The sequence below is a fragment of the Bison bison genome, unplaced genomic scaffold (assembly GCF_000754665.1).
Source record: "Bison bison bison isolate TAMUID 2011002044 unplaced genomic scaffold, Bison_UMD1.0 scf7180017864299, whole genome shotgun sequence".
Lineage (NCBI taxonomy): Eukaryota > Metazoa > Chordata > Mammalia > Artiodactyla > Bovidae > Bison > Bison bison.
In genome coordinates, this window is record NW_011494871.1 from 3,288,517 (window position 1) to 3,303,473 (window position 14,957).

The window sequence follows — 14,957 nt, forward strand, 5'->3', positions numbered from 1 at the left end:
TCTTTTCAACTGAGCCCCGGGTATGCCTCGATTTCTTTCAGTCGAGGCCCCCGACCAGTACCTTTCCACTGGCTGGGTATTCTGCTGGGCTTTTTCACCCAGCCTCCCACCCGACTGGGTGGGAATTTCTCAGTATCTTCCAACTGAGCCCCACTCAGTGTCGAGACCATGAGTGGGTATGCCCCGGATATTTCACCCAAGCCCCACCCCACCCCCGCCAGTATCTTTCCAACTGGGAAGGAGCAGCTAACCTGCTCCGCTGCCAAATAAAACTCAGAATCTCAACCAATACAGGAGATTTGAGAACCAGGAGAGATTTACCCATATTTGTCTGGATTCCCCAAGAAGGCGAATGGGTGCAAGGGGCCGCTGCTGGTACCAAAGCTCTGGTTCTTCGTGGAGTTCAGGTGAAGGAAGGAAGTCCACTCTGGGTACCTTCATGGTCACCAAAACCGTCGACTAAAAAGATGTACAACTTGAGAGTTGTGAGTTAAGTTTTGCACCTGGATTCCCAGAACATCCTGGGTCTCTGAATACCCTACAACATGCTCGCTACCAAAACCTTTGTTTCCGTACTCACCAGACAACTGACCCCCCTGTGCCAGTCGCCATCTCTCCCACAGGCGCTTCTGGTAACCACTGCTCTGCTCTCTTCATCTGCTCTGTTCACCGCAAGCACGTTGCTTGTCTGGTGGAAACAAACTCTCTTGTGCGTAAATATTTGAGTGAAAGAAACTAAACTGCTTGGATAGAAAAGAAGTTCTAACAGTGGTTTCTAGTCGCCTGGGAATGGGTCAGAAATGCAGATTCTTGGGCCCATGCAGACAGCAGTCTGGACTGAGGCCCAGCAATCCATGTACCAAGGAACCCTCCAAGGTTCTGATGCCCCTGGAGGCTGAGCAACATTGGTAGGAGGAGGTGTCCTTCAAGAAGGACTTTGCTCCTGCATACATTTTAAGTCTGGGGCTTGTGCTCAGTTCAGAGGGGGAACTGAGAGCTCTGATCTTCCCAGCACTTCCAGAGACTCTGGGAGGACTTTGGCGGGGGCGGTCCCCATGTCCCCAGCTCTATGCCCCCAGAGGCTCGTGGGGGACTTGGGATCCCCCTGGTGCCTGGCTCAGTTTCTGCACAGTGCAGGGGTCAGAGGAAGGAGCCGAGCCTCTGGTGGTCTCATCACTTGGCCCTCGCTCCCCCTACTCCTTAAGTTTAACCCTCTGGCTGCCCCAACAAGGTCAAAGCACCTGGTGTGTCATGCGAAAAATATTCCCCAGCATCGTGCTTTGCCTCCAGCTGTGAAACTGATTAGTGGCCTTAAAAATTCCCCCAAGAGTCTCTACTGGCAGCTGTAGTTGCTATTTTAAAACAGCAGAAGCATGTGTGAGAGAGGAAGGGAATTGTGTGTTATGTACAGGAAAAAGGTAAAAAAAACTTTCCTTCCAAGTTAAAGAATGGCACACCCAGTAGAAGAAACGTGCTTTTTGTTGGTACAGCCTAACTTTTAGTTAATTGTGATAAAGCTATTTCTGAAATCAGTATCAAGAAGTTCAGCTGGTTGGGAATCAAGAGACTGTGGGATTAGAAGACGAGAAGCCGCCGCTACAGATGCGATGGAAGGTGGGCTCCTTGCTGAATGCTCGGCCAGGGCAAGCTGACTACATGCATTCAGGAACTCTGTCTGAAATACAGGATGGAAATCAAAAGTGCCTGATACAATAAAGATAATGGTTCAAGTGATTACTCAGACCTGGATTTTTTTTTTTCCCTCTGCCTTCCATAAGGATGAGTTTTAAAAGTCCAGTTTATGGACCACTCATGGCCAGAGAACCCAAACTAAACCTGCAGAAAAGTTCAGCCCTAGACCTGGCCAGAATTCTATTTATCCAGCAAGGGTTTACTGAGCATCTACCAAATGGACAACACACGTGCAGCCCTGGAAATGTGAGTGAAGAGACTCTTAGTCCATAGGATGGAGACAAAGTATGTGATGTTAAAACAGGTCCAAGCAGAGCTCAGAGGAGACTGGAGGGAGACATCTCGGTTGGGTGAAGGAAAGAGATGCTACATTTCAGGCGGGACTGGAGCCTCTGCAAAGACACACAGGTCTGAAAACGGACAGCAGGGCATCTTGACCGGATGAGCCCGTGGAGAGGTGCTGGAGCCCCAGGCAGGGAGGAGGTCAGGCAGGTGGATTCTGCAGGGGGGTCTGCATGTGGGTAGGCTGGGGCAGGGGGATTCAACCATCTCTGGCAGAGTTGCCAAGGTTACGTCATTGTGATAACTCTACCAGGATCTGAAGATGGCCTGGAGAGGTGAACTAAAGAGAGCAAGGGGCTTGATCAAAGACAAGAGACGCAAACTAACATTTGTCTCCTGTTAGTCACAGGATACGTCCTCGTTGCACCCAACATGGAGCTGATTCCTTTCCAACCAAAGCAGGCAGACACCTCTGAATCTCTGAGGTGGGCAAGCATAAAATTCACTGTTTTCAGATCACTGACTACTTGGAAGAGGAAACTAACCATGAAGCAATTATACACCAATCAAAAAATTTTGATAGGAAGAAAACAGACAAACCACTTCTTTTGAAGTTTCTTTTGAAACATCATTCAAGAAGGTACAGGAAAATTATTTTAATCACTGGGTATACAGGGTTAAAAATGTTGAATACTACTGTTTCCAAAGCACCTTTTATAAATTCATTCAGGTAACTTGACAATGAGAAGGCAGCAACAGAGGATGAAAGGAGTTTTGAGTAAACGCCAGGAGATGGTGAAGGACAGGGAAGCCTGATGTGCTGCAGTTCATGGGGTTGCAGTCACACACAACTTAGTGAGTCAACAACTCCTTAACAATTATTGAACACAATATAATGCCTACCACTTGCAATTTGTTTGAATTACTGGCATTTGTTTTCCCAGGCAGTACTTTCTAGGAAATATTTCCCACTCTGTACACAAAGGTACCATTTTTTCCCCACTAAGTTCAGTTCAGTCGATCAGTCGTGTCCAACTCTTTCCCCTAAAACCCTCTTTAAAGTGAAAGTGAAGTCGCTCAGTTGTGTCCGACTCTTTGTGACCCCATGGACTGTAGCCTACCAGGCTCCTCCGTCCATGGGATTTTCCAGGCAAGAATACTGGAGTAGGTTGCCATTTCCTTTTCCAGAAGATCTTCCTGACTCAGGGATTGAACCCAGGTCTTCCACATTGTAGGCAGATACTTTACCGTCTGAGCCACCAGGGAAGTGGAAAACCCTCTTTGAACACAACCTAATACCTTGAAGTAGAAGGAAGCTGCATGACCAGGATGGAACGCTCTTCCAGGCCTCAGCTGCTGCTCTGGGAGCAAATCATGTGAAACAAATATTCACTGTCAGCCCAGATGTTTGATTTGCTGTTAATATACAGCCAATTTGATTTTCACCCAGTGCTCGGGGGGACGGAGGAATAGAAATATATATAAACTGTGGACAAAACAAATGCAGATCTGGTAGGTGGAGAAGCTACAAACGTCAACACTGGACATGTCTTCTTTCTTCCTAAATCAGAGAAAGTGCTGCTGACCAGAGGGAAAAGGGTCTCTCCTGCCCCCTGCTGTCTTTCCACCTGACTTGCAGCATTCTAGAATTTTTGAATCACTATTTCAAGGGAAAAGATTTCTGTAGATTTTTCCCTGACTCAGAAAATTTCTAAAACAGTGAATGAATTTTAATTCCCCATCCTTACTTATGAGATACTTTATGAATTAACACGCATGAATTTGAGTAAATACCAGGAGATAGAGGAGGACAGAAGAGCCTGGCGGGCTGCAGTCCATGGGGTCATCGACTGAGACACGACTTAGCAACCGAACAACAACAAACGACGGGAGGCTGAGTGTTTGCTGACAGCTGTGTGGAGCTGGGAGTTCTGAATGTTGCTTTAACCTAGTTTAGATCCAAGGCAGTCAAATAAGCAGCTATCAAAACAAACCAACAGAAAGGGGCCATGAAGAAAATAAAGCCCCCTTCAGACAAATAATCAAAATAATGTGATCAGAAGAGTGTAGAGAATGGTCTACATTTATTTGCTGTTACCACTCGCACTAGAAGCTTCAGGAATTTGATGTTTAAAAAGTTCAAATAGCTAAAGAACAGGAACAAAACTAAAAGCCAGACAGCAGGCTCTGGGAAAGCATTTTTCATACACACGATTTTTGGTGAGAGGCGGAAACAGAACACAGGGCTCAAAGAATCAGTGTCCTTCCTTGCCACCTCAAGAGCCACATCTCCAGCTCTTCAAGCCTGAGGTCTGAGGACCACAGGTGTGCACGTGACATCCCAGGAAGGGTTTGTTTTTGCACAATTTGGACTGACCCAGGCCAAATGCCACAGCATCCAAGAGGTCCCACAGATACAAGACACTGGTCTCCCAGCGACGACACTAAATAATCAACACCACAATTGGCAGGAGGTCAGATCACTTTGAGAAGCTGGCTCCCCCGGTGCTGGGGTGGATTCTGCTGGGATTTACCCACCCAGCCCTCTGGGACACGCCTAGGGGAGCACCTTGCTGCCAGTCTCCACCTGCTCCACCCCTCCAGCTTCTCTCTGCCCAAAGTCACAAGGCACTGCTTTTCAAAGAAGGATTTGTGTGGCTGCCCAAAACTTTCCTATGGCTTCACAGCCAACAAAACTATCTTTCCACGATGAGGTCACCCAGCTGTTTTCAAACACAATGTATTGAAAGGCAGAAGAAAACTAATAGCGTGCCTTTACTGAATAATACTCCCCCCTTTGACTTAGGTGAACCCAAAGAATCAGAAGGATTTGCTTCCATTGAAGCTAGAAATTTTAAGTCCTCAACCTCGTGCTTGAGGTTTTCCTGGTCTAGGGAGGACACCCTCACGACCCCAACACTTCTGCCCACTCCACAGGGGGCAGGTGTAAACAGTAGCCAATCCTTACTTTTCCCAAGTCAAAGGTGGAGGATGTGGAGTAAAACAACCTTCAGCTGTGCGCATTAACTGCACCACGGAGGAACTGCAAATTGTTTTTGTATCGCCATGGGAGGATAGCACGCTTCCCACGGTCTAAATCCCCACTGTCTAAATCCAAAGACTTCTTTCCTTGAAGCCCTCGTCTGCTCTGAAAAGCTCAGGGGTTCAGGGTTCCCTTCTGCAAATGCAACCCAGCAGCTTCCAACAGCAGGGCCACCCCAGACAGAGACCCATGGCACGTACAATGCTCTTTCCGAACTGGGCACCAGGCACTCACTGCTGACACGGTTTTCTGGGTCCTGGCCACTCTCATGAAGCTCAGCCAGACCTGGGCGCCTAAGGGGCCAGGAAACTAAGATCTGCTAGCAGGTGCGTCCGAGTCCCCGCGCGCTCCTCGCGTGCAAAAACCCACAGCTGGGCACCCGGGCTTTCTCCCCTGCGGGCCGGAGTGCATCGTGCGTGTGGGGACTCCAAGTGAACTAGCTGGCTAACTCACAGGCACGTCGGGGAACGCTGAATTTCCAACTCCGCAAGTAGCGGAGTGGGCCGCGAATTTGAGTCTCAAACAAGCCCAGCTGCGCGTCCACGCGCAGAACAGCCGCTAGCTTGGACCTCGGAAGAGACGGGCCCGGCTGCGGCTGACCCACCCCTGGGTCTGAGGACATGCGATGCCCAACGGGGTGTCGGGGCGCTTCTCCCCTCTAGCGAACTCACAAGCACGTGCAGCGCACACACCTGTGCACACTCCTGCGCCCACCTCCATCTCCACTCCCCGTAACCGCCCGCGGAGGACCTGTTCACCTGCACTGCAAGGGGGTGCACAGAGGGAGGGAAGGCCTGTCTCGCCCTTCCAGCGCCCAAGTCGCCCCCGCATCGGTTCGAGCCCCGACCCTTTCGAAGCCTGTCACCCCCTCCCCCTCCTAGGCCCGGCCGGCCCGGCGTCCCGCACTCAACTGGTGGGGCTGGAGGGACCGAGGTTGGGAAAAAGAGCCCAGGGAGCCACGAACTTAAGTGGCCTTTCAGGAGCTGGGACAGGGTGTGGCTGCCTGGGGAAGCCCCTTGCTTGAAATTTGGGGGCGCCTCGGGAGGCCTGCTTCCTGCCCTCGGGTGTGGCGTTCGCCTCGCGAACTGGAAGGACCTGCCGGCTCTCAGTGAACCACCCAGACTCCATCCCGCGCGCACTCCACGCTCTCCGAGCGCGCGCCGCTCCTCCCCGCTCGGCCCCGCCCCGCGCCGCACCAGGCGCACCTGCGCACGCTCCTTGCGCCTGGATTCCCAGAGCGTTCTGGGTCTCTAGCCACGTGCGCAGAAAAGAGGCGCCCTAGAGGTGAACGCGCAGGGAATCCGTGTTCTGCAGAAACAAAATTCTGGAGAAGTGACTTGTCCAAGGGTATCTTACTCAATTTTTGTTTGTTTTTGTTTTCAGAGTATTGAATGTGGCTGCTGTCTCTGCGCACAGTTCATAAATGTAAAAACTTTAAGGAAACTAGACAAAAAACCCAACTTGAGAGGTTGGCATTCAGAGCGTGGGTGTACAATCGTTTATTTTCCGGCTAATATTGTGTTTCATTCTATTAATACTAGGTTGTGGATCAGTAGTGGACCAAGTGCAGACATCCCCAGAAAGGATCAAATCCCCGAAGCCGCTTGAAGCTGAGGCTGGCCTGTATTTCCAGGAAATGGATAGACCACCTGGTGTCCTAGTTCTTAAGAAACCAATCAAACAGCAACAGTGGATGGAAAGCTTGAGCAACCAGCCTTGGAAAACGCAGGCCAGCAAGAGACCGCACATGTCTTTAATATTAATAAGTTCCTTTCCACACAGAAGCCTCCCAAAAAGGCTTCCTGCCCAGAAATGAGGCTTTAACAAGGAGCTTTGGAACAAGACATTTTCCCAAATAATTAACAGAGGATAGTCCATCATTGGGTTGGTTTTTGGTCAGGAAATCTTTTCTCAGTAAGCCTCACTGGCTGGAGAAAGGATATTTTTCAGGTAACGGGTGAGATGCTGTCAAAGTAAAGTAGGCATGTAATACTTTTTCCTTAGAAAGTGAAGTGAAAGTAAAGTCACTCAGTCATGTCCGACTCTTTACGACCTGGTGGACTGTAGCCCACTAGGCTCCTCTGTCCATGGGATTCTCCAGGCAAGAATACTGGAGTGGGTTGCCATTTCCTTCTCCAGGGGATCTTCCCGACCCAGGGATCGAACCCAGGTCTCCTGCATTGCAAGCAGAAGCTTTAACCTCTGAGCCACCAGGGAAGCCCTGGTGGCTTTTCTTTCTTTTTTTCTTTTTCCTTAAGCACACTCTAACTTGCATGGTGTCAGGCAACTTGTTTTTCTTGTTTCCTACTGGTACCCCTAGCAAAGTGTGCAGCCTGTACTATCTGCATAATAAACTTTTGCTACAAACACATAAAAGCATGGACCTGGTAGCTTTGAAATTTCTGAATTTATCACTTTTGAAATAGGTGATTAAAAAACTTCATGGTTTTATTGAGCTATAATTCGTATACCAGAAAATCTACCCTTAAGTGCATAGTTCAGTATTTTTAGACTATTACAGAATTGTGCAACTACCACCACCATCCAAATGTACAGCATTTTCATCACCCTCAGAAGACACATTGTGCCCCTGAGCAATTGCCCCACCTTCCATTCAACCCCTCCACCCCCAGCCCTAGGCAACCACTAGTCTACTTTACATCTATAGATTTGCTTATGACTTTCTTGTGAATGGAATCGTGTTGTATGTTGCCCCTTGATGTTGTTTAGTCGCTAAGTTGTGTCTGACTTTTTGCGATCCCACGGACCATAGCCCACTAGGCTCCTCTGTCCATGGGATTTCATAGGCAAGGGTACTGGAGAAGGCTGCCATGCCCTCTTCCAAGGGATCTTCCTGACCCAGGGATTGAATCCATGTGGCCTGCATTGGCAGGTGGATTCTTTACCACGGAGCCCCCAGGGAAGCCCATGAGCCCCCTTAGGACTGGCTTTTTTTTTAACTTAGCATAATGTTTTTAAGGTTTATCCATTTTGTGTGTGTTTTATTCTTATTACAGCTGAATAACATTCCATATTATGGCTATACCACATTTTATATATTTGTGGATAACTTTTTGAGGTATTTATGGGCTTTTCTCCCAGTGTTTTCCTTGTTGTCTTATTTCCATTCAAACAGGTCTCGGGATTTTCTGTTTGTTTCCTCAGAAGGGTCTTTGGCAGCACAGAAAATTGACATAGTTTACAAGAATTCTTGGTCTTCACTTCTAAAAACTCAAGAGGTAGAACAGGGCTTGAGGAAGGGGGCTCTATGCCTTGGACTGCGGGAGAGATCTGAGAGACATCTCTTTGCCCCCTCAGAGTGCACTGGGCAGACAGTGCGCCCCAAGACAGGAATGGTAGACCATGGGCATGGGGGCCCAGCTCCCCAGAGGCTCCGGTGCCCTATCCCTGGCACAGAAGCCTCATAAAACGGCCAGGCCAAAAGAAAGCACGTGTCTTTAATGGTGACCTGTGTGGGCAGATGACAGAAGAATGGAGGAGCCCAGTGCTTTGCAGCATCTGAAACCCTGCAGAGTTCATACACACCTGAGGCAGAAGCACAAGAATGACTGAGGGTGAAAAAAAAAGAATGAGGTTGAATTTTCTACTGGCCCTGATGTGTGGGGGAATCAGGGGAGAATGAGATACAGTCGTTCTCGCACACCTGGTTTGGAGGCCCAAGATAAGTCTACACTATACTCGTTAGATAAGTTCATTGAAACCAAGAATATGGTGCACATCTCATACTCATCAGATATAACTCCAACACGACAGGACAGGACATTCTACTTAGAAAAATGTTTTATATGCTGCCTGTGCCCCTTAGTCTGTGACTTTTCTGCATGACCCCTTTCCAATGAAGCAAGACAAGCTTATTATGCAACATAACATCCTTGACCTTTTTTCCCCAAAACAACCTGTACCAAAGTTTAAATTTTGGTAAAACTAATACTTTGAATTTTATACTTCAGGCTCAACTGATAAATCATCTCACAGCTACAGGAAAAATAAAGTAAAACAATGAAGACAAATTAAGAAAAAGCATATAGGGTTCCCCATCATTTATACCCAAGGATAGTGATTTAATCAGTATAGAAATAACAAACTGGCCAGAGTCACAGGAGGGAGGAGGAGTCACAGGAGGAGTGTTGAGGAGCATTGGCTCATTGCAGCTGTCCCCAGAACGGACACAAAAGGGTAGGACTCGGGGCCCCAGCTCTTACTCCAAGGTGGCAGAAGAAAAAGTCTTCTGGGGTTTGTTTTTGGTGGTGTCATAAGATCGGACTAGTTCTTCCTGAGAAATCACAGCTCGTTCTACCTGAGAAAACGCATATCCATCTGAAAGAGCAAAGCATGGGGACGCTGTTAGAAGGTAAATATGTACAGTGAACATTCTGGTAACAGAAATCAAAACCCCTCCCCATCTGGGGCACATTGGCCACCTCAGGCAGGGATGGCTGAGACAGGGAGAGTGGCAAGGTCTGGGGAGGGCTTGGTGATGGAGCAGTTTGCAAACCTAGCTGCATCAGAACCACTGACGAAGCCCTTTCTGCATCCTTCTTTCTGGGGCCAATGGATCTGCATGGCTGGACATCACTGGGTGCTTTTTAAAGTTCTCCCAAGGATTCTGATGTGGTGCCTGATGCTCCCTGAGAGCCATGTCCTGGAGGATGCAGCCTGGCCAAGGGGCCCAGGGGCTCATGCCTGTCTCTATGGGCCTGTGGCCCAGCCCAGTCTGAGCAGCTCAAGAGGGGACCCACAGGTCCCTCACTACATTTTCCCACCACCATTCAAGAGAAGGGGCCCTGGAATAGTCTGAGTCTTGAAACTAAAACCTACAACTGGAACCCAGAAAGGTAAGTTTTGAAGCTGAAAACATGCTGGGGGACAACATGCAATATTAATATTAAACTTGATTTAAAAAAAAAAAAAGTCCACCATGCTGGAAATGTCTCTGTTTTAAAAATTTAGCTGATTTTAACTAAGTATTCAAAGTGGTTTACTTGAGTTGACATGAATAACAGGGTCATGGGTAGAAGTTCCCAGAGGAAATAACTCATGACCAGCACTCTCTCTCTCTCTGGGAGAACCAATCCTAGAATCATTTCTGAAAGCGATACCAGCTCTTGTGGGGCAATGAGGAGAGCTGATGAGTATTTCCGCTCTTCTCTAACTTCTGACCTTGGCAGGTCAGACCTAGAGCAGTCTCATATTTGAACAATATTAATACATTTAGGTTAAAACACGACCCAGAGCGAGCACATGCTGCTTCCACACACTCCCAAGCTTTACTATGGCTCACTGGTGACAGTGGATTTACTTGTGAGTAGCCATGCTCTTTAGCAGAAGAAAACGTTAACTTGTGTCCATGTGTTGTGAACTGGCTTATGTGCTTGTCTGTCGAAGGAGAGAGGGATGTGGTGGTCCACAGCCTTCTCTGCATGGAGAGCCGCCCAGGAGCTGGTAAGAAGCCTGGTACCCCGCACAAAGGCAGGACCAGTGGTTCTCAAACTACAGTGGGCACCACCACCAGACAGTTGATTCAGTGAGTCTGCAGTGGGGCCCAAGAGCCAACAGTTCTAGCAACTTCCCGGGTGACACTTCTGCTCCTGGGTTAAGGACAGTGCATGGAGCACCACTGTTTTAGGCCATTTTCACCATGCTATTGGACTGGATGCAGGTATCAGTGGCTTCCCATTCCCGGGGATGACCTTCCTCCCACTCGGGATGGATCCACCCAGAATCTCAAGGTGGAATCTGGGTTGGCACTTCTCAGGTGTCACGGATTCTCTGCGTGGCTGTGGGGACAGGAGGGAGTGCCCTGTGGCAGCAAGTCCCTGAGAAGATTTTCTGAGCACAGAGCACCCCCCCCCTGCCTCCCCCAAGCACAAGTCCAGGCTCTGTCAGCAATGCAAACTGCCGAAGGAGGAAAAACCACTGTCCTTCACTTTATCTTAAATGTTGAGGGCTGTGAAAAATAAAAATATGAAAACAGCCTCACCCTTATAAAATGAAGATGTCTTCGCATTTTAAATGGTCTCCTTGTTCTGCATTAATGGTTTTTAAAAATTCAGGCAGTCACCTTTTTAAAAACGTGGTTAAATGCATGTAGCATAAAGTTTACCATCTTAAGGACATGAAGTGTCCAGTTCAGTGGCACTAAGAACAGACACAAGGCTATGCAGACACCCCCACCCTCTGGCCCCAGAACTCTCTGCCTCCGCAACCTGAGACTCCCCTCGCCCCTCCCCTGGAAACCCTGCTCTCCCTCTGAGAATCTGACTGCTCCCGGGACCTCATGTCTGTGGGGTCACACAGTACTTGTCCTTTCGTGCCTGGCTTATTTCACTCAGCATGTGCCTTCAAGGAGGAGGACCTCACGTTTAACCGCCCATCCTTCTGTGAGTCAATGACATCTCCATGTTGTGCGCGTGACTTACGTGGGGCACCTAGGTCAACAGAGTTGTTCCGGAAGATCACCTGACAGGGCCTGGGACTCGCGGACCTTTGGAGATTCACTTCCTCCACCGTGGACCTAAATCAAACACAGACTGGCTTTAGTTCGTTGCGTACTAAGTTGTGTTAGTCGTGTCTGATTCTTTGTGACCCCATGGACTGTAGCCCACCAGGCTCCTCTGTCCATGGGATTCTCCAGGCCAGGATACTGGAGTGGGTTGCCATTTCCTACTTCAGGGGATCTTCCCAACCCAAGGACTGAACCTGCATCTTTGTGTCTCCTTCATTGGCAGGCAAGTTATTTACCACTAGTGCCACCTGGGAAGCAGATTTAAAGGGATTTGTTGGAGGAAAAAAAAGTTTCAAGGTAAAAGTAAAAAAAAAAAACTTCCTTACCACTTGGAGAATGTTCTTACATTTAAAATAAAATGGATATTATCCAGACACTCTCGGCAAGATGCTTCTAAAATAGTATTTTGCTGTGAGCATCTCTTATATTGTTTAGTCATTATGTCGTGTCCAACTCTTTGTGACCCCATGGACTGCAGCATGCCGAGCTCCTCAGTCCTTCACTATAGCCCAGATACACATATCCCACTATTACTCAAACTCATGTCCATTGAGTTGATGATGCTATCCAACCATCTCATCCTCTGTCACCTGCTTCTCCTCCTGCCCTCAATCTTTCCCAGCATCAGGGTCTTTTCCAATGAGTCGGCTCTTCGCATCAGGTAGCCAAAGTATTGGAGCTTCAGCTTCAGCATCGGCCCTTCCAATGAATATTCAGGCTTGATTTCCTTTAGGATGGACAGGTTTGATCTCCTTGTTGTCCAAGGGACTCTCAAGAGTCTTCTCTAGCACCACAATTCAAAAGTATCAATTCTTTGGCACTCAGCCCTGTTTATGGTCGAACTCTCACATCTGTACATGACTGCTTCATGTACAGCCCTCCTGTTTTCTCCAAAGAGCTGAACTGGACAATGAATGTCCTGTTTTTCTCAGGCCTCTGAGAGTACCTTAGCGATCTTATGGCATGTATTTTCAGAATCTTTGCCCCAGTTTCCTTTTCTTACAGCAAAGCCATCATCTAGAGTGGTTCAAGATTCTTTTTCAAATTATTTATTTATGACAGCACTGGGTCTTCGTTGCTTTGCACAGGCTTTCTCTAGTTTTGTGAGTGTGGGTTCTCACTGTGGTGGCTCCTCTTTTTGTGGCGCACGGGCTTTAGAGTACTTGTAGAGTGTGAGCTTAGTTGCCCTGCGACATGCGGAATCTTCCCAGACCAGGGATCAGCATATGGGATCTTAGTTCCCGGACCAGAGATCAAACCTGTTTTCCCCTGCATTGGCAGGCAGATTCTTAACCATTGGACCACCAGGGAAGTCCCAGTCTGAGACTCTTGACAGTGTATGTCAAGACAGGTCGGCTCTGGGCGTGAAAGCTTCTCCAGATCCCAAGGCTGATTGGGGGACCGCGCGGGAAAGTCAACAGTGAGAGAACCAAGAATCTTGAACTCCTACAACTTTTTCATTTCTTGCTCTCTTCCTTGGTGAACTGATGATTTTCTATAGTGATAAGCTTGATTCCTCTTTCTTTACTTTTGTGTATTTAATATAAGCTTTTGCTTTGTGGCTACAATGACACTTACATAAAACAATTTATATTGGTAACAGTCTGTTTTAAGTTGATAAAAACTCAAGTTAGAGTGCATTTTAAAACTTTACACTTTCACCAACATGGGTTTGATCCTGGCATTGGGAAGATCCCCCAGAAAAGGAAATGGCAACCACTCCAGTGTTCTTGCCTGGGAAAGCCTGGCGGGCTACAGTCCATGGGTCACAAAGAGTTGGAGACAACCTAGCAACTAAAACAAACAACAACAGTGCTTTAGGTTACTGATGTTGCAATTTACCTATTTTTATCTCGTGTATCTATCAACAAATGATTGTGGTTTTAGTTATTTTTACTACTTTTGTCTTTTAACTTTTACATTAGTGCAGGTTCATAAGTGATTAAACTCACCACCTTCACATGAGATTATTCTGAATCTTACTATTTATTTACCTTTATCATTTAGATTCATACTGCCACACCTTTTCCTTTTACTTCTTAGTGCCCTTTTGTTTTGGCTTAAAGTCCCTTTAACGTTTCTTTCTCTTTCTTTTTTTTGGCTGCACTGAGTCTTCGCTGCTGCATCGGACTTTTCTCTAGTTGTGGCGAGCGGGCTCTGCTCTCTAGTTGCGGTGTGTGGGCTTCTCACTGCCGTGGCTTCTCTTGTGGAGCACGGGCTCTAGGGCACGTGGGCTTCAACAACTGTGCTGTGTGGGCTCAGTAGTTGTGGTGCACAGGCTTAGTTGCTCTGTAAGATGTGGAATCTTCCTGGACCAGGGGTCAAACCCATTTCTCCTGCATTGGCAGATGGATATTTAACCACTGGACCATCAGGGGAGTCCCCCTTTGAAGACCAGTCTAGTGGTGATGAATGCCTTCAGCTTTTGCTTGTCTGGAAAACTCTTTATCTCTTCTCCACTTCTGAAGTATACCTCTGCTGAGTGAAGTATTCTTGGTTGGTACTTTTTTTTTCCTTCAGCATGACACCCTACTCTCTCAGCCTGGAAGATTTCTTCTCATAGCCTCATGGGCATCCCCTTTTGTATCATTAACTTCTTTTCTTTTGCAGCTTCAAGGAGTCTCTCTTCATCTTTGATTTTTCACAGTTTTACATATATATATAAAATATATATAACACAGAGTTTCTCTGGTGACTCAGATGGTAAAGGATCTGCCTGCAGTGCAGGAGATCTGCGTTTAATCCCTGGGTTGGGAATATCTCCTTGAGAAGGAAATGGCAACCCATCCCAGTATTCTCTACTGGAGAATCCCATGGACAGAGGAGCCTGGCAGACTATAATTTGCTAATGAGTCTCAGTGAAATATTTTAGGGGTTGAATCTGATTCAGGCTTTCTTATGGCTTCATGTATCTGAATATGTGGACATATATTTTTTTAAAATTCTCTTGGGTAAATACCTAGAAATGGAGCTGCAGGGTCACAGGATAGGTGTTTGCTTAAATGGATTAGAATGACCAGTTATCCAAACTGATTGTACGAGAGTCCTAGCCACTCTTCATTCTCATCACACTTGATACTATTGATGGTACATACTCAGTTCAGTTCAGTTCAGTTCAGTCACTCAGTCGTGTCTGACTCTTTGCAACCCCATGAATTGCTACACGGCAGGCCTCCCTGTCCATCACCAACTCCCGGAGTTTACCCAAACTCATGTCCATCAAGTCGGTGATGCCATCCAGCCATCTCATCCTCTGTCGTCCCCTCCTCCTCCTGCCCCCAATCCCTCCCAGCATCAGGGTCTTTTCCAATGAGTCAATTCTTCGAATGAGGTGCCCAAAGTACTGGAGTTTCAGCTTCAACATCAGTCCCCCCAATGAACACCCAGGACTGATCTCCTTTAGGATGGACTGGT

At 47.6% G+C, this 14,957-nt stretch overlaps 1 protein-coding gene across 1 annotated transcript in view; it reads right to left on the minus strand.

The window, feature by feature from the left end:
* Window positions 1-317: 317 nt before the first annotated feature.
* Window positions 318-14,957, minus strand: part of LOC104996864 (phospholipid-transporting ATPase IB-like) — a 119,447-nt gene continuing 104,807 nt past the window's right edge. Inside the window, exons 36-41 of the mRNA XM_010851252.1 lie at window positions 11,458-11,552; window positions 9,241-9,355; window positions 5,689-6,241; window positions 5,471-5,606; window positions 5,218-5,302; window positions 318-435 (exon numbers count right to left, since the gene is read on the minus strand). Of these exons, the coding sequence (XP_010849554.1) occupies window positions 318-435; window positions 5,218-5,302; window positions 5,471-5,606; window positions 5,689-6,241; window positions 9,241-9,355; window positions 11,458-11,552 (1,102 nt within the window). The remainder of the gene's footprint in view (window positions 436-5,217; window positions 5,303-5,470; window positions 5,607-5,688; window positions 6,242-9,240; window positions 9,356-11,457; window positions 11,553-14,957) is intronic.